The 23,962-nt window shown below is 62.7% G+C and overlaps 3 protein-coding genes across 3 annotated transcripts; all 3 read right to left on the reverse strand.

The window, feature by feature from the left end:
- Nucleotides 1-5,741: 5,741 nt before the first annotated feature.
- On the reverse strand, nucleotides 5,742-13,627 carry EEF1G (eukaryotic translation elongation factor 1 gamma). The gene is made up of 10 exons (XM_034071831.1): nucleotides 13,536-13,627; nucleotides 12,709-12,867; nucleotides 12,172-12,235; nucleotides 11,209-11,351; nucleotides 10,348-10,491; nucleotides 10,120-10,249; nucleotides 9,465-9,642; nucleotides 8,403-8,575; nucleotides 6,443-6,567; nucleotides 5,742-5,949 (listed from the first exon to the last, which is right to left on the reverse strand). The coding sequence occupies exons 1-10, from the start codon at nucleotides 13,548-13,550 to the stop codon at nucleotides 5,791-5,793; spliced, it is 1,290 nt and encodes a 429-aa protein (XP_033927722.1). The 5' UTR covers nucleotides 13,551-13,627; the 3' UTR covers nucleotides 5,742-5,790.
- Nucleotides 13,628-13,809: 182 nt separating this feature from the next.
- On the reverse strand, nucleotides 13,810-17,094 carry POLR2G (RNA polymerase II subunit G). The gene is made up of 8 exons (XM_034071809.1): nucleotides 17,043-17,094; nucleotides 16,639-16,748; nucleotides 15,630-15,789; nucleotides 15,493-15,543; nucleotides 14,703-14,768; nucleotides 14,550-14,621; nucleotides 14,132-14,165; nucleotides 13,810-13,981 (listed from the first exon to the last, which is right to left on the reverse strand). Exons 1-8 carry the CDS (start codon nucleotides 17,052-17,054, stop codon nucleotides 13,968-13,970), a joined length of 519 nt encoding a protein of 172 aa, XP_033927700.1. The 5' UTR covers nucleotides 17,055-17,094; the 3' UTR covers nucleotides 13,810-13,967.
- A 747-nt stretch (nucleotides 17,095-17,841) lies between these two features.
- Nucleotides 17,842-23,829, reverse strand: INTS5 (integrator complex subunit 5). Its single transcript, XM_034071858.1, has 2 exons — nucleotides 23,747-23,829; nucleotides 17,842-20,708 (listed from the first exon to the last, which is right to left on the reverse strand). Exons 1-2 carry the CDS (start codon nucleotides 23,827-23,829, stop codon nucleotides 17,888-17,890), a joined length of 2,904 nt encoding a protein of 967 aa, XP_033927749.1. The 3' UTR covers nucleotides 17,842-17,887.
- Between the last annotated feature and the right edge of the window lie 133 nt (nucleotides 23,830-23,962).

Genomic DNA, 23,962 nt, shown 5'->3' on the forward strand with positions numbered 1-23,962 from the left:
CCCGAGCCCGGAGTGGCCGCGCCCGGAGCGGGGCTGGGCTCTTGTAACGGGAGCGGCGGAGCCTCCCCCGCCCCCCCCGGGGAGGGACCAGCGACGGGACCGGAACGGGAACCGCCCCCCCCCCCACCCCTAAAGCGCCGTCAGGTTAGGACCTGGACCCCCCCCCCCCCCAAGTACCCCCCCCCATCGGGAGCTTTGGGACCCCCCCCCCCAGGGTGACCCCAAACCAACCCCCCCGAGGTAAACCCCCGGGACTCCCCCCAGGGTAACCCCGGGACCCCCCCAGTGACGTCACCTCCACGGTGAACCCCAACCCCCTCCCCCCCCCCCCCACCCCTTGGGACCCCCCAGCGTGAGCGAGGTGAGACAAGGACCCCCCACGGTGTCCGCACACTTTCCATTGGTTGTTCCCAGTATATCCCAGTACGTCCCAGTATGTCCCAGTCCATCCCAGTATGTCCCAGTCCATCCCAGTCTCCTTCCCCATTCCCTGACGCCACCCCCTCCCTTGAGATCCTCCTGGATCTTTCTTTCACTTCCTCGATGCTCCTCAACTTCCCCCCCCTCCCCATGGGGCCGTTCCCAGTTTGATCCCAGTTTATACTGGTCCCTGCGGTTCCTCCTCCCCACTTAGCACCTTCCTCATCCACAACCCCTCAAATCCTCCTGGATCCTCCCCCTTTATGGGGTTCCCCCTCCCCCCCCCACTTCCAGCTCCCACATTCCCTATGGACCTTGTTCCAACCGGAACATCCTCTTGGATCCCCCCCGGACCCCCCCGATCCCGGTAACGGGGGGGGGGGGGATGGGATGGGACCTGCCCCCCCCCGTTGTGCGCGGGGGGATGTTTGGGATTCCGGCTGGAGCTGCCGAGTGCCAAGAGCCGGGATTGGGATTGGGATGGGGACGATCCCGGTGCGAGGGCCCGAGCTGGGAACGGGGGGGTCAGGGCAGCCCCCGACCCCCCCCCGGGGCCGACACCGGGATCCCGGATCCCAGAGGATCCATTGGGAATCACCACGGCCCTGCCTGCACCCCCATTCCCTGCCTGCACCCCCATTCCTGCCTGCACCCCCATTCCTGCCTGCACCCCCATTCCCTGCCTGCATCCCCATTCCTGCCTGCACCCCCATTCCTGCCTGCACCCGCATTCCCTGCCTGCACCCCCATTCCCTGCCTGCACCCCCATTCCTGCCTGCACTCCCATTCCTGCCTGCACCCCCATTCCTGCCTGCACCCGCATTCCTGCCTGCACTCCCATTCCTGCCTGCACCCCCATTCCTGCCTGCACCCGCATTCCTGCCTGCACCCCCATTCCCTGCCTGCACCCGCATTCCTGCCTGCACCCTCATTCCTGCCTGCACCCCCATTCCCTGCCTGCACCCCCATTCCTGCCTGCACCCGCATTCCTGCCTGCACCCCCATTCCCTGCCTGCACCCGCATTCCTGCCTGCACCCTCATTCCTGCCTGCACCCCCATTCCCTGCCTGCACCCCCATTCCTGCCTGCACCCCAATTCCCTGCCTGCACCCCCATTCCCTGCCTGCATCCCCATTCCTGCCTGCACCCCCATTCCTGCCTGCACCCCCATTCCCTGCCTGCACCCCCATTCCTGCCTGCACCCCCATTCCCTGCCTGCACCCGCATTCCCTGCCTGCACCCGCATTCCTGCCTGCACCCAGCGTTCCCTGCCTGCACCCCCATTCCTGCCTGCACCCCCATTCCCTGCCTGCACCCAGCGTTCCCTGCCTGCACCCCCATTCCTGCCTGCACCCGCATTCCTGCCTGCACCCCCATTCCCTGCCTGCACCCGCATTCCTGCCTGCACCCCCATTCCCTGCCTGCACCCCAATTCCCTGCCTGCACCCCCATTCCTGCCTGCACCCCCATTCCTGCCTGCACCCCCATTCCCTGCCTGCACCCAGCGTTCCCTGCCTGCACCCCCATTCCTGCCTGCACCCGCATTCCTGCCTGCATCCCCATTCCTGCCTGCATCCCCATTCCTGCCTGCACCCCCATTCCCTGCCTGCATCCCCATTCCTGCCTGCAGCCCCATTCCTGCCTGCACCCCCATTCCCTGCCTGCACCCCCATTCCTGCCTGCAGCCCCATTCCCTGCCTGCACCCGCATTCCCTGCCTGCACCCTCATTCCTGCCTGCACCCCCATTCCTGCCTGCACCCCCATTCCCTGCCTGCACCCCCATTCCCTGCCTGCACCCTCATTCCCTGCCTGCACCCCCATTCCCTGCCTGCACCCGGTGTTCCTGCCTGCACCCGTATTCCTGCCTGCACCCCCATTCCTGCCTGCACCCGCATTCCTGCCTGCACCCGCATTCCTGCCTGCACCCCCATTCCCTGCCTGCACCCGCATTCCCTGCCTGTACCCGGGGTTCCCTGCCTGCACCCCCATTCCTGCCTGCACCCCCATTCCCTGCCTGCACCCCCATTCCCTGCCTGCACCCCCATTCCTGCCTGCACCCCCATTCCCTGCCTGCACCCCCATTCCCTGCCTGCACCCCCATTCCTGCCTGCTCCCACATTCCCTGCCTGCACCCGGTGTTCCTGCCTGCACCCGCATTCCTGCCTGCACCCCCATTCCTGCCTGCACCCCCATTCCTGCCTGCACCCGTCCTTGCCATTCCCGTTCCTGTCCCCATTGCCGTTCCTGTTGCTGCTCCCATTCCTGTTCTTGTTGCTGTTCCCATTCCTATTCCCATTCCTGTTCCTGTTGCTGTTCCCATTCCTATTCCCATTCCTGTACCCATTGCCGTTCCTGTTGCTGTTCCCATTCCCGTCCTGTTCTTGTTGCTGTTCCCATTCCTATTCCTGTTCCTCTTCCCATTCCCATTCCTGTTGCTATTCCCATTCCTGCCCCATTCCCGTTCCCACTCCCGTTGCCGTTCCCACCTCCCCCGCTCTGGCTGCGCTGCCGCTCCCGCTGCCAGTAAACAGGCAGGAATTTGGCAGCGGGGTCACGGGCGGCCGAAGGGGCCGGGGCAGGGGGGGAACGGGCAGGGAGCGGCAGGGGGAGGGGGGGGGGGGGCTGTGACCCACAAGTGTGGGGCTGGGCACGGGCAGGGGCTGCCTGCATGGTGCTAGTGCTGCCTGCACCGGGACAGGACCTGCCTGTGCACCCCTGGGTGCTGCCTGCATTGAACTGGGTGCTGCCCACCCTTGGGTGCTGCCCACCCTTGGGTGCTACCTGCATGGCCCTGGGTGCTGCCTACCCTTGGGTGCTGCCTGCACTGAGATGGGTGCTGCCTGCATTGAACTGGGTGCTGCCCACCCTTGGGTGCTACCTGCATGGCCCTGGGTGCTGCCTACCCTTGGGTGCTGCCTGCACTGAGATGGGTGCTACCTGCATGGCCCTGGGTGCTGCCCACCCTTGGGTGCTGCCCGTACTGAGCTGGCTGCTGCCTGCATGGAGCTGGAGCTGCCTGCATGGAACCAGGAACTGCCTACACAGGGCTGGGTGCTGCCTGCATGGCCCTGGGCACACCCTTGGGTGCTGCCTGCAGAGAGCTGCCTGCATGGGACCAGAAGCTGCTTGTACAAAGCCTGGGTGTTTCCTGCCCACCCTTGGGTGCTCCATGCACCCAGCTGGTGCTGCCTGCACACAACCAGATGCTGCCTGCACACAACCAGATGCTGCCTGCACAGAACCAGATGTGCTGCCTGCACAGGCAGAGCTGGTCCCTTGCAGGCAATGGGGCCGGTCGCTGCCTGCACTTTGCTGCCTGCATAGGACCAGCAGCTGCCTGCATAGAGTGGGCGCTGCCTGCATGGAGCTGGTGCTGCCTGCTCGGCCCCAGCGTTGCCTGCACGGCTCCAGTGCTGCCTGCACTTTGCTGCTTGCATGGGACCAGCAGCTGCCTGCACTGCTCCAGTCACTGCCTGCACTGCTCCAGCGCTGCCTGCATGGAGCTGGTGCTGCCTGCTCGGCTCCAGCGCTGCCTGCTCAGCCCCAGCGCTGCCTGCACTGCTCCAGTCACTGCCTGCTCGGCTCCAGTCGCTGCCTGCATGGAGCTGGTGCTGCCTTCACGGCTCCAGCGCTGCCTGCACTTTGCTGCCTGCATGGAGCTGGTGCTGCCTGCATGGAGCTGGTGCTGCCTGAATGGAGCTGGTGCTGCCTGCATGGAGCTGGTGCTGCCTGCATGGAGCTGGTGCTGCCTGCATGGAGCTGGTGCTGCCTGCATGGAGCTGGTGCTGCCTGCATGGAGCTGGTGCTGCCTGCATGGAGCTGGTGCTGCCTGAATGGAGCTGGTGCTGCCTGCATGGAGCTGGTGCTGCCTGCATGGAGCTGGTGCTGCCTGAATGGAGCTGGTGCTGCCTGCATGGAGCTGGTGCTGCCTGCATGGAGCTGGTGCTGCCTGCATGGAGCTGGTGCTGCCTGCATGGAGCTGGTGCTGCCTGCATGGAGCTGGTGCTGCCTGCATGGAGCTGGTGCTGCCTGCATGGAGCTGGTGCTGCCTGCATGGAGCTGGTGCTGCCTGCATGGAGCTGGTGCTGCCTGCATGGAGCTGGTGCTGCCTGCATGGCTCAGTCGCTCCCTGCCCGGCTCAGTCTCTGCCCGGGGCCGGGGCCGGTGACTCAGGCGGGCGCGGCCGCGTTGAGCAAGAGCCAAACTGGATCCAGATGTGGCCGGGGGGGGGTTGGGGGGGGGAGGGGGGGGAAGGGCTCCGGCCCCGCCCTCGAGCGCGTGGGTCCGGCCACATCTGGATCTGGCAGCGGTCACGCGGCCCCACCCGCACCAGGAAGGAACTGGGGGGGGGGGAAGCTGCTGGTTTAAACTGGGCGCTCCCCCCCCCCCCATAAGCAGCCCCATGGCACGATATGGGGCAGAGCATGGGGGGGGGGGGGCAGTTGTGGGGTGAGTCACAAGCCCCGGGATTAGTCACAATGTGAAGGGGGGTGTTCTGCCCCCCACAGCCACGGCCCAGCCCCACAACCACAGCCCAACCACGTGGCCCAGCCCCACAACCACAGCCCAGCCCCATAACCAGGGCCCAGCCCCACAACCATGGCCCAGCCTCATGGCCCAGCCCCACAACCACGGCCCAGCCCCACAACCACAGCCCAGCCCCATAGCCCAGCCCCACAAGCATGGCTCAGGCCCATAGCCCAGCCCCACAACCACAGCCCAGCCTCATGGCCCAGCCCCACAACCACGGCCCAGCCCCACAACCACGGCTCAGCCACATGGCCCAGCCCCACAACCAGGGCCCAGCCCCACAAGCATGGCTCAGGCCCATAGCCCAGCCCCACAACCACAGCCCAGCCCCATGGCCCAGCCCCATGGCCCAGCCCCACACACATGGCTCAGCCCCATGGCCCAGCCCCACAGCAGGTTCAGCCCTGGGGCTCGTCGTGGCTGGGCCTGTTCCTATGCTGAAGGTGGGGGGAGCCCCTCTCCTCCTTGTTCCCCTCCCCTTTGGGTGCCTGACCCCACTTTCGGGGTGCTTGACCCCACTTTTGGGTGCCTGACCCCACTTATGGGGTCCTTGACCCCACTTATGGGATGCCTGACCACACTTTTAGGGTGCTTGACCTCCTCTTAGGGTGCATGACCCCATTTTAGGGGTGCCTGACCCCACTTATGGGATGCTTGATCCCACTTTTAGGGTGCTTGATCCCACTTTTAGGGTGCTTGATCCCACTTTTAGGGTGCTTGATCCCACTTTACGTGTACCTGCCCCCCCCGTCCCCCCCCCCCCATTGCCATGGCCGCAGCACTCTGGGGCCGGTGGTGCTGCACTGGGGCAGGTTTATTGCCGGGGAGCAGGTGAGGGATCACTTGAAGATCTTGCCCTGGTTAAAGGGTTTTCCCACGTGCCGGAATTCCCCTTCCCATGTGAAGTATTCCCTGACCAGCGTCCGGCATTCCTGGCTCTCGGGATCCAGCTTCCGCCACGAATAGGACTCGTAGTCGACCTGCCAGTCGGGGCTGAGCTGCAAGGGGACAAGTGCTCAGCCCCATGGAGACCAGAGATCCCAGATCCTGATCCCAGATCCCACATCCCAATCCCGATCCCAGATCCCACATCCTGATTCCAGATCCCACATCCCAGATCCTGATCCCAGATCCCACATCCCAGATCCCGATCCCAGATCCCACATGCCGATCCCAATCCCAGATCCCAATCCGAGATCCCCCATCCCAGATCCCACATCCCGATCCCAGATCCCAACCCCAGATCCCGATCCCAGATCTCAGATCCCAATCCCAGATCCCACATCCCAGATCCCGAATCCCACATCCCACATCCTGATCCCAGATCCCACATCCCAGATCCCACATCCCGATCCCAGATCCCACATCCCGATCCCACATCCCAGATCCCGATCCCACATCCTGATCCCAGATCCCAGATCCCACATCCCACATCCCAGATCCCACATCCCAGATCCTGATCCCAGATCCCGATCCCAGTGTGGGGCTCACCGGGAACGCCAGCTCCTGTCCCCGGAACAGCCACACCCCAGAGATGCTGCTGTCGTTGTTGGTGCCGAACAGGATGACAGAGGCAAAGGCGTTCTTGCGGAGCTTGTCCAGGCGCTGGAACATCCCTGGGGGGGAGAGGGGGAGGGGGGAAGGGAGAAGGGGAAAGGGAGAAGGGGAAAGGGAGAAGGGAGAAGGGAAAGGGAGAAGGGAAAGGGAGAAGGGGAAAGGGAGAAGGGGAAGGGAGAAGGGAAAGGGAGAAGGGGAAAGGGGGAAGGGAAAGGGAGAAGGGGAAAGGGAGAAGGGGAAAGGGGGAAGGGAAAGGGAGAAGGGGAAAGGGAGAAGGGGAAGGGAGAAGGGAAAGGGAGAAGGGGAAAGGGAGAAGGGAAAGGGAGAAGGGGAAAGGGAGAAGGGAAAGGGAGAAGGGGAAGGGAGAAGGGAAAGGGAGAAGGGGAAAGGGAGAAGGGGAAAGGGAGAAGGGAAAGGGAGAAGGGAAAGGGAGAAGGGGAAAGGGAGAAGGAAAAGGGAGAAGGGAGAAGGGAAAGGGAGAAGGGAAAGGGAGAAGGGAGAAGGGAAAGGGAGAAGGGAAAGGGAGAAGGGGAAAGGGAGAAGGGGAAAGGGAGAAGGGGAAGGGAGAAGGGAAAGGGAGAAGGGAGAAGGGGAAAGGGAGAAGGGAAAGGGAGAAGGGGAAAGGGAGAAGGGAAAGGGAGAAGGAAAAGGGAGAAGGGAAAGGGAGAAGGGAAAGGGAGAAGGGGAAAGGGAGAAGGGAAAGGGAGAAGGGAAAGGGAGAAGGGAAAGGGAGAAGGGAGAAGGGAAAGGGAGAAGGGAAAGGGAGAAGGAAAAGGGAGAAGGGAGAAGGGAAAGGGAGAAGGGAAAGGGAGAAGGAAAAGGGAGAAGGGAGAAGGGAAAGGGAGAAGGGGAAGGGAGAAGGATAAAGAGAAAGGTTAAATGTAAGAGGAGAAAGAGAAAAGGAAAAATGAGGAGAAAGGAAACAGCAGAGAAAGGAGGAAGGAAGCAACAGGGGAAGGAAAAAGAGAAGGGAAAGGAAAGAGGAGAAAAAGGGAAAATGAAAGGAAAAAACAAAGGGAAATCAGGGAAAGGGAGAAGAAATGAAAAGGGAAAGGGGGAGAGGAGGAAGGAGCAGCAGGAAAAGCCAAAGGAGGAGCAAGAGGAAGAAAGGAGCAGAGACAGAGAGGAGGAAGTTGAGGATGAGGAGCAGTGAGGATGAGGGCAGGAGCAGGATGAGGATGAAGATGCTGAGGGCAGGAGCAGGATGCTGAGGGCAGGAGCAGGATGAGGATGCTGAGGGCAGGAGCAGGATGCTGAGTGCAGGATGAAGAGGATGAGGATGCTGAGGGCAGGATGAGGATGAAGATGCTGAGGGCAGGATGAGGATGAGGATGCTGAGGGCAGGAGCAGGATGAAGATGAGGATGCTGAAGGCAGGAGCAGGATGAGGATGAAGATGCTGAGGGCAGGAGCAGGATGAGGATGAGGATGAAGATGCTGAGGGCAGGATGAGGATGCTGAGGGCAGGAGCAGGATGAGGATGAAGATGCTGAGGGCAGGAGCAGGATGAAGATGCTGAGGGCAGGATGAGGATGAAGATGAGGATGCTGAGGGCAGGAGCAGGATGAGGATGCTGAGGGCAAGAGCAGGATGCTGAGGGCAGGATGAAGATGCTGAGGGCAGGAGCAGGATGAGGATGAGGATGAAGATGCTGAGGGCAGGATGAGGATGAGGATGCTGAGGGCAGGATAAGGATGAGGATGAGGATGCTGAGGGCAGGAGCAGGAGCAGGATGAAGATGCTGAGGGCAGGATGAGGATGAGGATGCTGAGGGCAGGATAAGGATGAGGATGAGGATGCTGAGGGCAGGAGCAGGAGCAGGATGAAGATGCTGAGGGCAGGATGAGGATGAAGATGCTGAGGGCAGGATGAGGATGAGGATGAGCAGCTCTCACCGGTGATGAGGTTGCAGCTCATGAACGTCTGGCTCAGCTCCTCAGGGAACCGGTACTGACAGAACCAAAGGGACCAGCCCTGGGGGTCAAAGTGCTCCCAGAAGTGGGGCAGAGCCACCGAGACAGTGTCCTCATTGGAGTACTTGCGTTTGAACTCGTCCAGCACGAAGGGGCTGTGGGGGGGGGACAGGGGAACCTCAGACACCCCCCAGAGAGACCCCCCCACACAGCCTGGGGGCACCCAGAGCCCCCCATGCACCCACTGACACCCATAGACACAGCCTGGGGGCACCCAGAGCCCCCCATGCACCCACTGACACCCTCACACACAGCCTGGGGGTACCCAGAGCCCCCCATGCACCCACTGACACCCACAGACACAGCCTGGGGGCACCCAGAGCCCCCCATGCACCCACTGACACCCAATGGGACCCCCCCACACAGCCTGGGGGCACCCAGACCCCCCCATGCACCCACAGACACCAACACCCAATCCCTTTGGGACCCTCAGACCCATCCTGGAACACTCAAGACCCCCCCCCCCATGAGAACACCCCAAGATGCTAAGACCCCCCCATGGGGACATTCACAGCCCCCAATGGGACACTGAGACCCCCCCCATGGGGACCTTCCAACCCCACTGGGGACACAGAGACCCCCCCTTGGGACCATAAAACACCCCATAGGATGCTCAGAACCCTTCTGGGGTCCTCACCCCCCCCCCCCCCCCAATGACCCCCCCCATGTACCCACAGACACCCAAAAGGACCCTCACACACAGCCTGGGGGCACCCAGACCCCCCCATGCACCCACAGACACCAAGACCCAATCCCTTTGGGACCCTCAGACCCATCCTGGGACACTCAAGACCCCCCCCCCATGAGAACACCCCAAGATGCTAAGACCCCCCCATGGGGACACCCAGACCCCCCCATAGGGACCTTCCAACCCCACTGGGGACACAGAGACCCCCCTTGGTACCATAAAACACCCCATAGGATGCTCAGAACCCTTCTGGGGTCCTCAGGTCCCCCCCCCACAATGACCCCCCCCAAAGCCACCTCTTGGGCAGGTGAGCGAAGGGGTCCTTGGCCTTGGGCTCGGCCGCCAGCGCCTGCTCGCACTCATCCAGCTCCTCCTCAGGCTCTGGCTTCTTCTCCTCCTTCCTCTTCTCCTCCCGGGGGGGCTTCTCCTTGCGGGGGGGCTCCTTCCTCGGCTGAGCCTCTGCGAACTTCTTGGCTGGGGACAGAACCATTGCCAAGGGTTGGGTGGGAGCCCATGGGTGGGAAATGGGGGGGGGGGGGAAGGGTTAGGGTTAAGGGTTAAGGATTAGGGTTAAGGATTAAGGTTAGGGGTTAGAGTTACGGGTTAGGGTTAAGGGTTAGAGTTAGGGTTTAGGGTTAGGGGTTAGAGTTAAGGGTTAGGAGTTAGAGGTTAGAGTTAGGGGTTAGGGTTAAGGGTTAGAGTTAGGGATTAGGGTTAGGAGTTAGAGTTAGGGTTAAGGGCTAGGGATTCGTTAGGGGTTAGCGTTAAGAGTCAGAGTTATGGGTTAGGGTTAAGGGTTAGAGTTAAGGGTTAGGAGTTAGAGTTAGGGGTTAGGATTAAGGGGTAGGAGTTAGAGTTAGGGGTTAGGGTTAAGGGTTAGAGTTAGGGTTAAGGGTACCCTGTACCCCCCCCCCAAAGGAGGGTCCCTGTGCCCCATTGCCCCCCCCTCACCATCAAACTGGGCCATCTTCTCACACAGCTGCACCTCTCCCAGCACCGCCTTGAACTGGGGCTGGTTCAGGCAGGTCACGAACCACCGGTTGACGTTCCCAAAGGGCTGGCGGAACGAGGGCTCCAGCACCTGCATCCATAGGGATCCATGCATGGAAACCCCCCCCCAGCACCATGGATACCATGGATACCCCCCCCCATCATGTCTGTGTCCCCCCCATCCCAGACCTGCTTGTAGAGCCAGAGCAGGGCGCAGACCACAGTGATGTCAGCCAGGGACACGCGCTCTCCCACCAGGAAGGTCTGGGTGCGCAGGTGGGAGTCCAGCACCCCCAGCACCCGACGAACCTCCTCCTTGGCAAACTCCGTGGCCTCCAGAGGGAAAAGAGATGGGGAACAGCAATGGGATCACCCCATTGCAAACAGGACCTCACCCCCCACCCCCTTCCTGGGCTCCATCCTTTGGGACTGTTGTTGGGATGAAGGGGAAGGGATCAAGAGCTGGGATTGAGGTTGGTGCTGAAGCAGCACAGGGAGTCAGGAGGATCCCACAGGCAAAACATCCATGGGAGATACTCCCCACAAGTAAAATATAGGGCTGGGACCCATAGAAACCCCTTTTCCATGTAATATATAGGGCTGAGATCCATGGGAACTGCCTTCCCATGCAATAGAACTGGGATCCATGGGAGCCCCCCCCCCCCGTAAATGAACTGGGATTCATGGGAGCCCCCTCCCCATGTAACAGAACTGGGATCTATGGGAACCCCCTCCTCATGTAACAGAACTGGGATTCTTGGGAGCCCCTCTCCCATGTAACAGAACTGGGATCCATGGGACCCCCTCCCACATAACATATAGCACCGGGATCCATGGGAGACCCCCCCCCAAGGTAAAATATGGGGCTGGGGGTCCCCCAAATGAAGTATAAGGCTAATGAAGACGCCCCCAAACTGGGGGACACACACACAAGGAATCCCCCTCATCCAACAGCAGCAGCTCCATGTGAACAGTGACGAAGTGGGGACCCCCCCCCCAGTGCTGAGCATAGGGGGGGGGTCCAGCACCCCCAAAAGGACCCCCCCATACCTGCTTGTTGTAGTGCATGATGCCCAGTGTGGGGAACACCCAAGTGCTGGCAGGGGGAACAATGTCACTGTCAGCGAAGTTCACCCATTGCACAACCTGAGCGGCTGACTCCTTGGTGGCCCCACGGAGCTCCTCATTGCTGACTGCGGGGGGGGCACAACGGGGGGGGGTTGGTAAGGGGGGGGTAAAAGGCGTTAAGGGGAAAGAGAGGTGATGAGAGGGGAGTTTGGGGGGGGGTAAGGTTGGTTGGGGGGATAGGGAGGGCTGGGGTTGGGGGGGATAAGGATGGTTGGGTTATGGGGGGATAGAGATGGATGGAAGGGGGGATAAAGCTCCTTGGGGGGGTATAGGGAGGGCTGGGGTTGGGGGGGACAGAGCTGCTTGGGGGGGGATAAGGATGGTTGGGGGGGGATACAGATGGATGGAAGGGGGGAGGATAAGGATGGGTGGGTTGGGGGGGGTTAGAGATGGATGGAAGGGGGAGACAAAGATCCTTGGGGGGGGATAAGGATGGCTGGGGGGGATAGAGATGACTGGGGGGGGGAATAGGGATGGCTGGAAGAAGGAATAGAGCTCCCCTGGGGGGGGACAGAGATGGCTGCAAAGGGAACTAGAGCTCCCTGGGGGGGGATATAAGGATGTCTGGGGGGGATGATGATGGTTGGGGGGGGATGAAGATGGCTGGGGGGGGGGGAATAGGGATGGCCGGGGAAGGGAGGGCAGAGCTCCTTGGGGGAGGATAACAATGACCAGGGGGGGACAGCAATGGCTGTGGGGGGAGAGAGCTCGTTGGGGGGGGTCAAGGATGGGTGGGGGGGGGATAGGGATGGGTGGGGGGATAGAGCTCATTGCAGGGAACACGAAGCTCGGTGGGGGGGGCAGAAATGGCTGGGGGAGGGATAGGGATGGTGGGGAGGAATAGATCTTGGGGGGGGGGCAGAGGTTATGAGGCCCCCCCCTCACCATAGTAGGCAATGGCGTTGCTCTCAAACACACAGAAACCATCGTCACCCTCGAACGCCGGGACCTGGGGGGGGGAGAACCCAAATGATCCCATCTGTGTCCCCCCCCATTCCCATATTTCCCCCCCCCCCCCATTCCCACCTTTACCCCCCCCATTCCCATCTTTACCCCCCCCATTCCCATCTTTACCCCCCATTCCCATCTTTACCCCCCCCATTCCCATCTTTACCCCCCCCATTCCCATCCTTACCCCCCCATTCCCATCTTTACCCCCCCCATTCCCATCTTTACCCCCCCATTCCCATCTTTACCCCCCCCATTCCCATCTTTACCCCCCCCATTCCCATCCTTACCCCCCCATTCCCATCCTTACCCCCCCATTCCCATCTTTACCCCCCCATTCCCATCTTTACCCCCCCCATTCCCATCCTTACCCCCCCCATTCCCATCTTTACCCCCCCCATTCCCATCTTAACCCCCCCCATTCCCATCTTTGCCCCCCCATTCCCACCTTTCCCCCCCCATTCCCATCCTCACCTTCCCCACCGGGAACTTGCTCAGGAACTCGGGGCTCTTGTTGGTCTGCCCGAAGTGGAAGTGTGGGGGCGAGGACAGGACCCGGATCTTGGCCCCGCTGTACTGGGCCGCGATCAGCGCCTTGAAGGCTCGCCAGTTCTCCGGGTACGTGTACAGGGTCTGGGGGGGGGCATGTCACGACATGAGGGGGGGGTCACGACATGGGGTGAACGGGGTGTTAAAGGGGGGGTCACTGTGAGCAATGGCAGCGCTGTTAACGGCCTGCTATGGGGGGATGAACTCGCTACCGTGGGGCTGCGAGGCTGTCACGACATGGGGGGGGACTATCGCGACATGGGGGGGACTATCGTGATAGTAGGGGGGTGAAGGGCATTGAGGTGACCTGGGACGGGTGGGGGGGAGGAGAGGAGATAACGGAGGGCAATGAGGGGCAATGGCGGAGAGGGGGGGGGTGTCACGACATGAGGGGGGACTATCGCGACAGGAGGGGAGTGAAGGGCATTGAGGTGACCTCAGACGGCTGCGGGGGGGGGGGAGAGGAGATAACGGAGGGCAATGAGAGGCAATGGCGGAGGGAGGGGGGGGGGTGTTAACGGTGACCGGCACCGAGCCCCCCCCCCCCACCCCGGGCCTGAGGCCTCCATTGCCGGCCTCGGGTCCCCGGCGCCATCCCGGTCCCGGAGCGCAGCCCCGCGGCTCCAGCGCCCATCACCCGCCCCCGATCGGCTCCATCGGCCGCTGCGGGGCTGCCGGTACCGGCGGCGGTACCGGATGGAGGCGGATGGAGGCGGATGGAGGCGGATGGAGGCGGCGGCCGCCGCACTCACCCCGGCCACGGCCATCTTGGCGAGCGCAGAGAGGGAGGGAGGGAGGAGGCGCCGCGCAGCCGTAAAGCAGCGAAGTGCTGGTAAGAGCGACTGTCGTGCGGCGAGTGAGGCGGACGGGACGTAAAGCGGGACGGCCGGGCGGTTGCCATGGATACGGCGGGGGCTCAGCCTAGCCCCTTAAAAGGGAGACGCGCCTTAAAGCGGCAACGCTCAATGTGGGTCCCACCACTCATAGGGGCCCCCCCATTTCCCTCCCCATAGAAAGAGGCTGATGCAGGAGGACAAAACAACGGCTTTTATTGGGAACAGCAGCTCTTGGAAGGGCAGAGCCCCCCCCAGGTCCGGGGGTGCCCCCAACAACAGCCCTGGTTTTGGGGTGGGGGGGTACAAATGATGGGGGAGGGGGGGCAGGTGCAGAACCATCCCTTGTGCTCAGCTGACGAGGCCTGTGGGGAGGAAAAGGGAATGAGAGGAGAGGACCCCCCCATAACCTCCCATAGCCCCCCCCATAACCTCCCATAGCCCCCCCATAACCTCCCATAACCTCCCATAGCCCCCCCAGCCTCTGGAGGGCATCGGGTGCCCCCCCCACTCACCCAGGTAATCATCCATGAGGGAGCCAATGGCGAACTGGAAGGGGGGGGAAGGCAATGGTGAACCCCAGTATGGGGTGAAGGCTCCCAAGAGCTGGGACCCCCCCTCCAGACCCCCCCATTCATTGACCCCATGGAGCTGGGACCCCCCCACCAAACCCCCCCCACATGGAGTTGGTCCCCTCCATTCATTGACCCCCATGGAGCTGGGACCCCCCCTCCAGACACCCCCATGGAGTTGGTCCCCTCCATTCATTGACCCCATGGAGCTGGAGGCTTCCCCTTCACCCTATGGGGATAGGATCCCTCCCAAGACCTGGGGACCCCCGTTTAAAGCTGACCCCCCCCACCCCATAATGCCCCCTCCCCCCACCCCATAATGCCCCCCCCCCCCACCCCATAACGCCCCCCCCCCACTGACAATGTCGTTCTTATCCACTCGTGTCCCCACAATCTTCAGGCGGATCTCATCATCCTGCTGGATAACAATGTCCTGGGGGGGGGGAAGGAACCATTATGGGGGGGGGGGCACTGGGACCCCCCCCCCCCCAAACCAGGACCCCCCCGGACTCACCTCGTCCACTGTCTTGTAGCAGGGGGGGTTGGAATTGGGGTCGAACTCCATCTCCGAGGGGATGGACTGGGGGGGACACAGGGTCAGGGGGGGCAAGAGGGGAGCAGGGCCCATAGGGGTAAAGGGGGGGCCCATGGGGGTCCCCAGAGGGAGATGGGAGGGGGCTAAGGGTCTCTGTGAGGGGGGGTTGGGGGTTTAATGGTCTCCAGGGGGGGGAAATGGGGGCCCCTGGGGCTGGGGGGGCCATGGGGTGGAATTGGGGGTCATTGGGGTGTCCCAAGAGAGTGGTTTGCGGGGGGGGCCAATGTTGGATGGGGGGGGGAGGAATTGGGGGGACTCCAAAGTGGGGAGGGTTTGGGGGGTGAATGGGGAGCCCCAATGGGGAGGTTTTGGGGGGGGGTTAGGGGGGTATATGATGGGATGGGGGAGCCCCAATGGGGAGGTTTGGGGGGGGGGTTAGGAGGGTATGTGGTGGGATGGGGGATCCCCAATAAGGAGGTTTTGGGGGGGGGTTGGGGGGGTATATGATGGGATGGGGGAGCCCCAATGGGGAGGTTTTGGGGGGGGGGTTTAGGGGGTATATGATGGGATGAGGGAGCCCCAATGGGGAGGTTTGGGGGGGGGGTTAGGGGGGTATCTATTAGGATGGGGGAGCCCCAATGGGGAGGTTTTGGGGGGGGGATTAGGGGGTGTCTGGTGGGATGGGGGAGCCCCAATGGGGATGTTCTGGGGGGGGGGCAGGATCAGTTTGGGGGTGTCAGGATCCGGACCCCCCCATCCCCCCCCTTACATGTCTGGATATGAAGCAGGACATGGGTCCGATCTCTGTGAAGAGCCCAACCTGGGGGGGGGGGATGGGGATGGATCAGGGGGTGTCACCGGCCCCATAGCATTGGGGACCCCCCCAGCCCCCCCCCCGGACCTCACCTTATTGACCTGGGTGACCACAGCATCCACCACCTCCCCCTTAAAGGGCCGGAACACGATGGCTTTGTACTTAACGGGGTAGAGCACGAACCCACGGCCAGGCTGGATCACCCCAGCCCCAATGTTGTCAATGGTGGTGACAGCGATGACGAAGCCGTACCTGGGGGGGGTTGGGGGGGGTTGGGGGGGGTCTAGGGGTGCTTTTGGGGGGGTCTTGGGGGGTCATGAGGGTGTTTTGGGGGATCCAGGGGTGGTTTTGGGTCGTTTGGAGGGGGTCTTAAGAGGGTCCTGGGGTTCTTTGGGGTGTCCTAGGGGTGTTTGAGGGGTTCTACGGGTGCTTTGGGGTGTTCTAGAGGGGTTTTGGGGTGTTCTAAGAGTGCTTAGGGGTGTTCTGGGGTGTTTAAGGGGTTCTAAGGGTGCTTTAGGGTGTCTTAGTGGGGTCCTGGAGGGGTTTTGGGGTGCCTTAATAGGGTCCTGGAGGTGACTGGGGGGGTTCTAGGGGTGCTTTGGGGTGTCCTGAGGGGTTTAGGGGTGTTCTGGGGGTGTTTAAAGGGGTCTAAGTGTGCCTTAGGGTGTCTTTATGTGGTCCTGGAGGGGTTTTGGGGGTGCCCTGGGGGTGTTTGGGGGGTTCTAGGGGTGCTTGGAGGGGGTCAATGTGAGCCCTGTGTGTGCTCGGGTGTGTTCGGGGGTACCGGGGGGTGGTCAGGGGGTACCGGGGGGGGGTCAGGGGGTACCGGGGGGGGGGGGTCAGGGGGTACCGGGGGGGGTCAGGGGGTACCGGGGGGGGGTCAGAGGGTACCGGGGGGGGGTCAGGGGGTACTGGGGGGGGGGTCAGGGGTTACCGGGGGGGGGGTCAGGGGGTACCGGGGGGGGGGGGTCAGGGGGTACTGGGGGGGGGCCAGGGGGTACCGGGGGGGGGGGGTCAGGGGGTACTGGGGGGGGGTCAGGGGTTACCGGGGGGGGGGGGTCAGGGTGTCCCCGGTGTCCCCTCCCCCCCCCCATGACTCACTTCCCGGTGCAGGTTCCCTCCACCTCCGTGAACAGTTTCTGCTTGACCGTGTTGAGCAGGTTGGGGCCGAAGTATCGCGGGTGCAGCAGGATCTCGTGCTCCAGCGAGATCTGGGCACGTGACCGGGTCAGGGCCCACCCCCGGTAACACACGTGACCCTCCCGGTAACACACGTGACTCCCCCGGTAACACACGTCACTCTCCCGGTAACACACGTCACTCTCCCGGTAACACACGTGACCATCCCAGTAACACACGTGACCCTCCGGGTAACACACGTGATTCTCCCAGTCACACACGTGACTCCCGGTAACACACGTGACCCTCCCGGTCACACACGTGACCCTCCCGGTCATACACGTGACTCTCCCGGTAACACACGTGACCCTCCCGGTACCACTTACGTGATAGAACATCCTTCCCCTACCGTTGCCGCCGGACCGGAAGTAGTAGTGCGCTAAGCCCCGCCCCCAAGCTCGGCTCTGATTGGTCACTGAGTCCTTCTTCCGCCCTAAGCTGCCCGTTGCTAAGCAGCGAGGCACCGCCCCCCGCGCATGCGCTGTGGGGATGAGCGGGAGGTACCAAAGGGGCGGGGCTAAGGCGAGCAACAAACGCTGATTGGCTGAGTGAGAGCCAATGGGAGGGAGGAGGCAGGTGATTGACAAGGAGAGGATGCAGGATCCCCTGAGCATCCCCAGGATCCCCATAGGGTCCTGCAGGAGCATTGGGACCCCCTGACCCTTCCTAACACCCCAGGGTCCCCATAGGGTCCTGCAGGAGCCCTGGGACCCCCTGACCCTTCCTAACACCCCAAGAACACCCATTGGGTCCTGTGGGCAGCATTGGGACCCCCCGACCCTTCCAAGCACCCCAGGATCCCCCATAGGGTCCTGCAGGAGCATTGGGACCCCCCAAGCACCCCATTTATACCCAGGACCCCCCCAGGCCTGCCCTGAGCATGACCCAGCAGCCCTGGAACCCCCCAGATGCACCCCAGAGCCCCCCCAAACCCACCTGAGGCTCCCAGCACCCCCTCAGCGAGCCCTGGGACCCCAAAGAAGCAGCCCTAACCCCCCCCCCATAGCACCCCGATACCCCCACGATCCCTCCCAACCCTATGGGGCTCCCTGCATCAACCCAACCCCCCAGACTCCACATCCACATCAGCTCCTGTTTATTCAGCAAACACATTGGGAATGGGACTGGGCTGAACCCCAACCCCATGGGGTGCAATGGGGTTTGGGGGTGCTCATGGGTAGAAGCGCCCGGCCAGGAGCCCCAAGCGGTGGATGTTCTTGTGCAGGACACTGTGTAACACAGCCAAGTGCTTCCCGACATCCCCATCCCGGGAGAAATCCCTTAGGAAGAGCCCGCGCTCGGGCTGGAAGCTGAACCTCTGCGGGAAGGGCCCATTATCCCGCAGGTATTCCCATAGGCTCAACAGCAGCAGATGGACCTCGAACGGGGCCAGGAACGGGAAGAGCTCGTGCATGTTCCCCAGCACCGGCGGCACCAGCGACGCCTCGGCCATGGCGGCCACGAGGGCGCACGAGGCCTGCAGGTGCCAGGGGGAGGCTCCGGTACCGGCATCCCGGCACCCTTCCCAATGCGCCATGAGGCTGGCGAGGAGCCCGCGGAGCAGCACGGAGCAGTAGCAGAGCGCGGGGCGGCCGAGCGCCACGAGCCGCAGCAGCGGCAGCAGCAGCGGATGCTCCTGGAAGCGGCGGCAGATGCGGAGGTCCCGTTCCACCGTCCCGCGCGCCTGCTCCTCGGGCGGCCAGCTCAGCTCGGCACCGGCGGCCTCCGGACACACGTTCTCCACCAGCGCGGCCGCTATGGCCTTGGCGGCCTCGGGGTGGATGGTGGTTGTGGTGTCACCGGGACGGGCGCCGCGGGCGCAGAGCAGGAGGAGGCGCAGGAAGGTTTGGGTGTTGTTGGTGAGCTCCTCCGGTGGGTGTTCACCGCGGCCCTGCGGTACCTGCGGCCCGCGGCCGATGACTCCGGCGTGGAACACGGACCAGACCCCACCGGTGAAGTTGACGGCGGTTGTGAAGCGCCGGTTGGTGTCCAACAATGAGACGCCGGCGCCGCCGGCACCGCACTCATCCCATTGGGGGGGTTGATCCGGTGAGGCCCCGAAGAGCTCGGCGTTACCGCGGCGCAAGGCTCCCTCCACCAGCTGCTGCAGCACGGCCTTGGCGGCCGCCGGTGACACCGAACTGAGCCGCGCCAGCAGCCGCGAGCTGCAGCCCAGGCTGGTGGTGTTCTGGCTCCGGAGCACCAGGAAGAACTGGTGCGTGGCGGCTCTGACGGCCCCGAGCAGCGGAGCCGGCGCCGGCGCCCGCGGCAGCGGCAGCACCGACAGCAGCAGGCACGCGGCCTCGGCCACGTCGGCATCGCGGTGCAGCAGCAGCTGGCTCAGGTCGGGCAGGTGCCGCGCCAGCACCGGGCCCAGCACCGGGCCCATGGCCGGAGCCCCATCCCCGGTGTCTGCCTGCACCACGGCCGCCAGGTTCCGGAAGAGCTGAGCCACCTGCGGGTCCGGCAGGCGCCCGGCGTGGATCTGGCACACGCAGGTGGTGACGGTGGCCGGGAGCAGGTCGGTTAGGCAGGAGCTCAGCACCGCATGGAGCTGCGTGGCCAGCGCCAGCTCATCCGGTGTCCGTGCCAGCGTCAGCAGGTGGAACAGGGCATCGGTGGCACCATGTGGTGCTGCATACACCGCCAGCAGCGCCAGCAGCTGGTGCTGCCATAGGAAACGCTTGCGCTCCAACCGCAGCGTCTCCAGGCACAGGTCCCGCACGTGCGGCCGCAGCGCGTCCAGGAACGGCACCGGCCGCGGCACCGGCGCCTCCGCGGCACCGGCACCGGCACCGGCGCGGTTGTGCACCAGCTTCTGCAGGTGCAGCAATAGCAGCTGGATGATGCGGTCGCAGGCCTCACGTACCCCGTCCTGCAGCGGAGGCCCCGGTGCCGTGATGACCGACGCCGGCATCGCCGTGTTCACCAGGAAGTGCAGGATACGGTGAGCGCCGGCCGAGGTCTGGCAGATGAGGTGAACCACGATGCTCATGGTGTTGTCCAGCTCCTCGCGGGGCAGGGACGAGAAGTGTTGGTGCAGCTGGTTGAGCACAGGCGGCTTGAGGGAATCCACCAGCTCTGCCGACACGGTGCCGAGCAGCGCCGGGGACATGAGCGCCAGCTGCAGCAGGAACGGCACCGCTGCCTTCTGGTGCTGGTCCCTGCCGGGGCCCAGGCTCTCGTGGAACATCCGCAGCAGCTCCTGCTTGATGCTGCCCGAGTGACGTGAAGCCAAATGGCCCAAGATGCCCACGACCGACGCGATCTTCGGCACCCGTTTGTCGGTGCCCAGCGGGTCTCCGGCGCTGCCGTGGGCACAGAAGTCCTTGAGGCCGCAGGACAACACGCGGCTGATGATGGTGTTGGGGAAGGAGGAGCCAATATGAGCCACGACCCAATCGAAGTGTGGTGAGTGTTGCACTGAGGTGTCCAATAGGGCATCGACACAAGCATCGGGGCAGCCGCCGATCATTGCCGACAGGCACTGGGTGTAGATGTCCATGAGCACCCGTGTGGCCGGACACCCCATCCACAGCTGTAGGAGCTCATTGAGGCTGTTGGCATGGGGCACTCCAGGCCTGCCCGCGTACTTGCTGCTCAGCTGCCCCATCAGCTCTATGGACCAGGCCGACACCACCGGCGCCCAGGCCTTGGGGTTGGCGCGGATGAAGTCGGCCAGGACGTGTCTCACCTCCTGCACCACCTCCTCCAGCGCCGCGGTGGTTGTACCGGTGGTACCGGTTGTACCGGAGGTGTCGCGGGTGAGCAGATGGGCACAGACCTGGTCATCGAACAGCCCCCGCAGGTGCTGCAGCACCGCATGGCGAGCGGGGGGCAGGCTCCGTAGCAGCAGCAGAGCACACCGAGCGTGGTCCTGTGCCGACAGCTTCGTGCCGTGAGCCGGATCCACACCGCTCAGGAAGGCTTTGACCTCCTGAGCCAGCTCCTGCGCACTGCAATGGGGACATAGACACAGTGAGGTGGGGGTGCTATGGGAGGTGAGGGAGAGTTAAAATGGGGTGATGGGGGGTTAAAATGGGGTTAATGGGGGGGTTATAATGAGGGTGATGGAGAAGTTAGAATGGAGGTGAAGAAGCACTTACAATGGGAGTGATGGGAGGGTTACAATGGGAGTGATGGGGCGGCTGCAGTGGGGGTGATGGGGGGTTAAAATGGGGTTTATTGGGGGTTAGAATGGGGGTGATGGAGGGGATGCAATGGGGGTGATGGGGGGGTTAGAATGGGCGTGATGAAGAAGATGCGATGGGGGTGATGGTGGGGCTACAATGGGAATGATGGGAGGCTTACTGTGAGGGTGATGGAGGAGTTGCAATGGGGGTGATGGGGGGTTAAAATGTGGGTGATGGAAGGATTACAATGGGAGTGATGGGGGAGTTAGAATGGGGGTGATGGGGCCGTCGCAATGGGGGTGATGGGGGAAAGCAATGGGGGTGATAGAGGAGTCACAATGTGGATGATAGAGGAGTTACAGTGTGGTTAATGAGGGAGTTAGAATGGGGCTGATGGAGGAGTTGCAATGGGGGTGATGGGGGGGTTACAATGAGGTTAATGGGGGAGTTATAATGGGGGTGATGGAGGGGTTACAGTGGGGGTGATGGGAGGACTACAATGGGGGTGATGGAGGAGTTACAATGGGGGCACACACAGTGAGGGAGGCAGTGGTACTATAGGAGATGAGGGAATGGGGGTGATAGGAGGATTAAAATGTGGGTGATGGAGGGGTTACAGTGGGGTTAATGGGGGGGTTAGAATGGGGGTGATGGGGGGGTTACAATGGGGGCACACACAGTGAGAGAGGTGGGGGTGAAGGGAGGTGATGGGGTGGGGGTGATGGGGGGTTAAAATGGGGTTAATGGGGGGTTAGAATGGGGGTGATGGAGAAGTTAGAATGGAGGTGAAGAAGTGCTTACAATGGGGGTGATGGGGGTGTTACAATGAGAGAGATGGAGGAATTACAGTAGGGGTGATGGGGGGGATGCAATGGGGGTGATAGGGGGGCTGCAGTGAGGGTGATGGAGGAGTTACAATGGGGACACACACAATGAAGGAGGCGGTGGCACTATAGGAGGTGAAGGAATGGGAGTGATGGGGGTGTTACAATGAGAGTGACAGAGGGGTTGCAATAGGGGTGATGGGAGCTGCAGTGGGGGTGATGGGGCTACAATGGGAATGATGGAAGGGTTACAGTGAGGGTGATGGAGGAATTACAATGGGGGTGATGGGGGGCTTAGAATGGGGGTGATGGAAGGATTACAATGGGGTTAATGGGGGGCTTAGAATGGGGGTGATGGAGGGGATGCAATGGGGGTGATGGAGAGGATGCAGTGGGGGTGATGGAAGGGTTACAATGGAGTTAATGGGGGGATTAGAATGGGGGTGATGGAAGGATTACAATGGGAGTGATGGGGGAGTTAGAATGGGGGTGATGGGGGCGTCGCAATGGGGGTGATAGGAGGGTTACAATGGGGGTAATGGGGGGGTTACAATGGGGACACACACAGTGACGGAAGTGGTGGTACTATAGAAAATGATGCAATGGGGGTGATGGAGGGGATGCAGTGGGGTTAATGGGGTGGTTAGAATAGGGGTGATGAGGGTGTTACAATGGGGGTGATGGGGGGGGATGAGGTTGGAGGGGATGTCCCTGATGGGTTCCATGGGGCAGGGTCCTGTGGAAGGGCCAAGGGGGGGCCCCATGGGGCAGGGTTCGGGGGTCCCGGTTCGGTTCTATGGGGCAGGTTTGTGGGTCCCGGTTCGGTTCTATGGGGCAGGTTTGTGGGTCCCGGTTCGGTTCTATGGGGCAGGTTTGTGGGTCCCGGTTCGGTTCTATGGGGCAGGTTTGTGGGTCCCGGTTGGGTTCTATGGGGCAGGTTTGTGGGTCCCGGTTCGGTTCTATGGGGCAGGTTTGTGGGTCCCGGTTGGGTTCTATGGGGCAGGTTTGGGGGTCCCGGTTCGGTTCTATGGGGCAGGTTTGTGGGTCCCGGTTCGGTTCTATGGGGCAGGTTTGTGGGTCCCGGTTCTATGGGGCAGGTTTGGGGGTCCCGGTTCTATGGGGCAGGTTTGCGGGTCCCGGTTCGGTTCTATGGGGCAGGTTTGTGGGTCCCGGTTGGGTTCTATGGGGCAGGGTTGGGGGTCCCGGTTCGGTTCTATGGGGCAGGTTTGTGGGTCCCGGTTCGGTTCTATGGGCAGGTTTGTGGGTCCCGGTTCGGTTCTATGGGGCAGGTTTGTGGGTCCCGGTTCGGTTCTATGGGGCAGGTTTGTGGGTCCCGGTTCGGTTCTATGGGGCAGGTTTGTGGGTCCCATTCGGTTCTATGGGGCAGGTTTGTGGGTCCCATTCGGTTCTATGGGGCAGGTTTGGGGGTCCCGGTTGGGTTCTATGGGGCAGGTTTGTGGGTCCCGGTTCGGTTCTATGGGGCAGGTTTGTGGGTCCCGGTTGGGTTCTATGGGGCAGGTTTGTGGGTCCCGGTTGGGTTCTATGGGGCAGGTTTGTGGGTCCCGGTTCGGTTCTATGGGGCAGGTTTGTGGGTCCCATTCGGTTCTATGGGGCAGGTTTGTGGGTCCCGGTTGGGTTCTATGGGGCAGGTTTGTGGGTCCCGGTTCGGTTCTATGGGGCAGGTTTGTGGGTCCCGGTTCGGTTCTATGGGGCAGGTTTGTGGGTCCCATTCGGTTCTATGGGGCAGGTTTGTGGGTCCCGGTTCGGTTCTATGGGGCAGGTTTGTGGGTCCCGGTTCGGTTCTATGGGGCAGGTTTGTGGGTCCCGGTTGGGTTCTATGGGGCAGGTTTGTGGGTCCCGGTTCGGTTCTATGGGGCAGGTTTGTGGGTCCCATTCGGTTCTATGGGGCAGGTTTGTGGGTCCCAGTTTGGTTCTATGGGGCAGGTTTGTGGGTCCCGGTTCGGTTCTATGGGGCAGGTTTGTGGGTCCCGGTTCGGTTCTATGGGGCAGGTTTGTGGGTCCCATTCGGTTCTATGGGGCAGGGTTATGGGGGGGGGGGGGTCCCTGTTGTACCTGGGGGGCGGCCGGGGGGGGCTGGCGGCGCCGGGGGGGTCGCACAGCGCCGACATGGCTGCGGCGGCGTCGGGAACGCGCATGCGCCGAGCGAGGGGCGGGGCCTCAATGTGCTCATCCCCCCTCCCCTCCGGGCTGCGCACGAAGGTTCCGCCGCACTCGAGTTCCGCCCCCCCCAAACCGGGTCCGTTCCCCCTCCCCCAACCCCCCCCCATA

The sequence above is a fragment of the Melopsittacus undulatus genome, chromosome 22 (genome assembly GCF_012275295.1).
Source record: "Melopsittacus undulatus isolate bMelUnd1 chromosome 22, bMelUnd1.mat.Z, whole genome shotgun sequence".
NCBI lineage: Eukaryota > Metazoa > Chordata > Aves > Psittaciformes > Psittaculidae > Melopsittacus > Melopsittacus undulatus.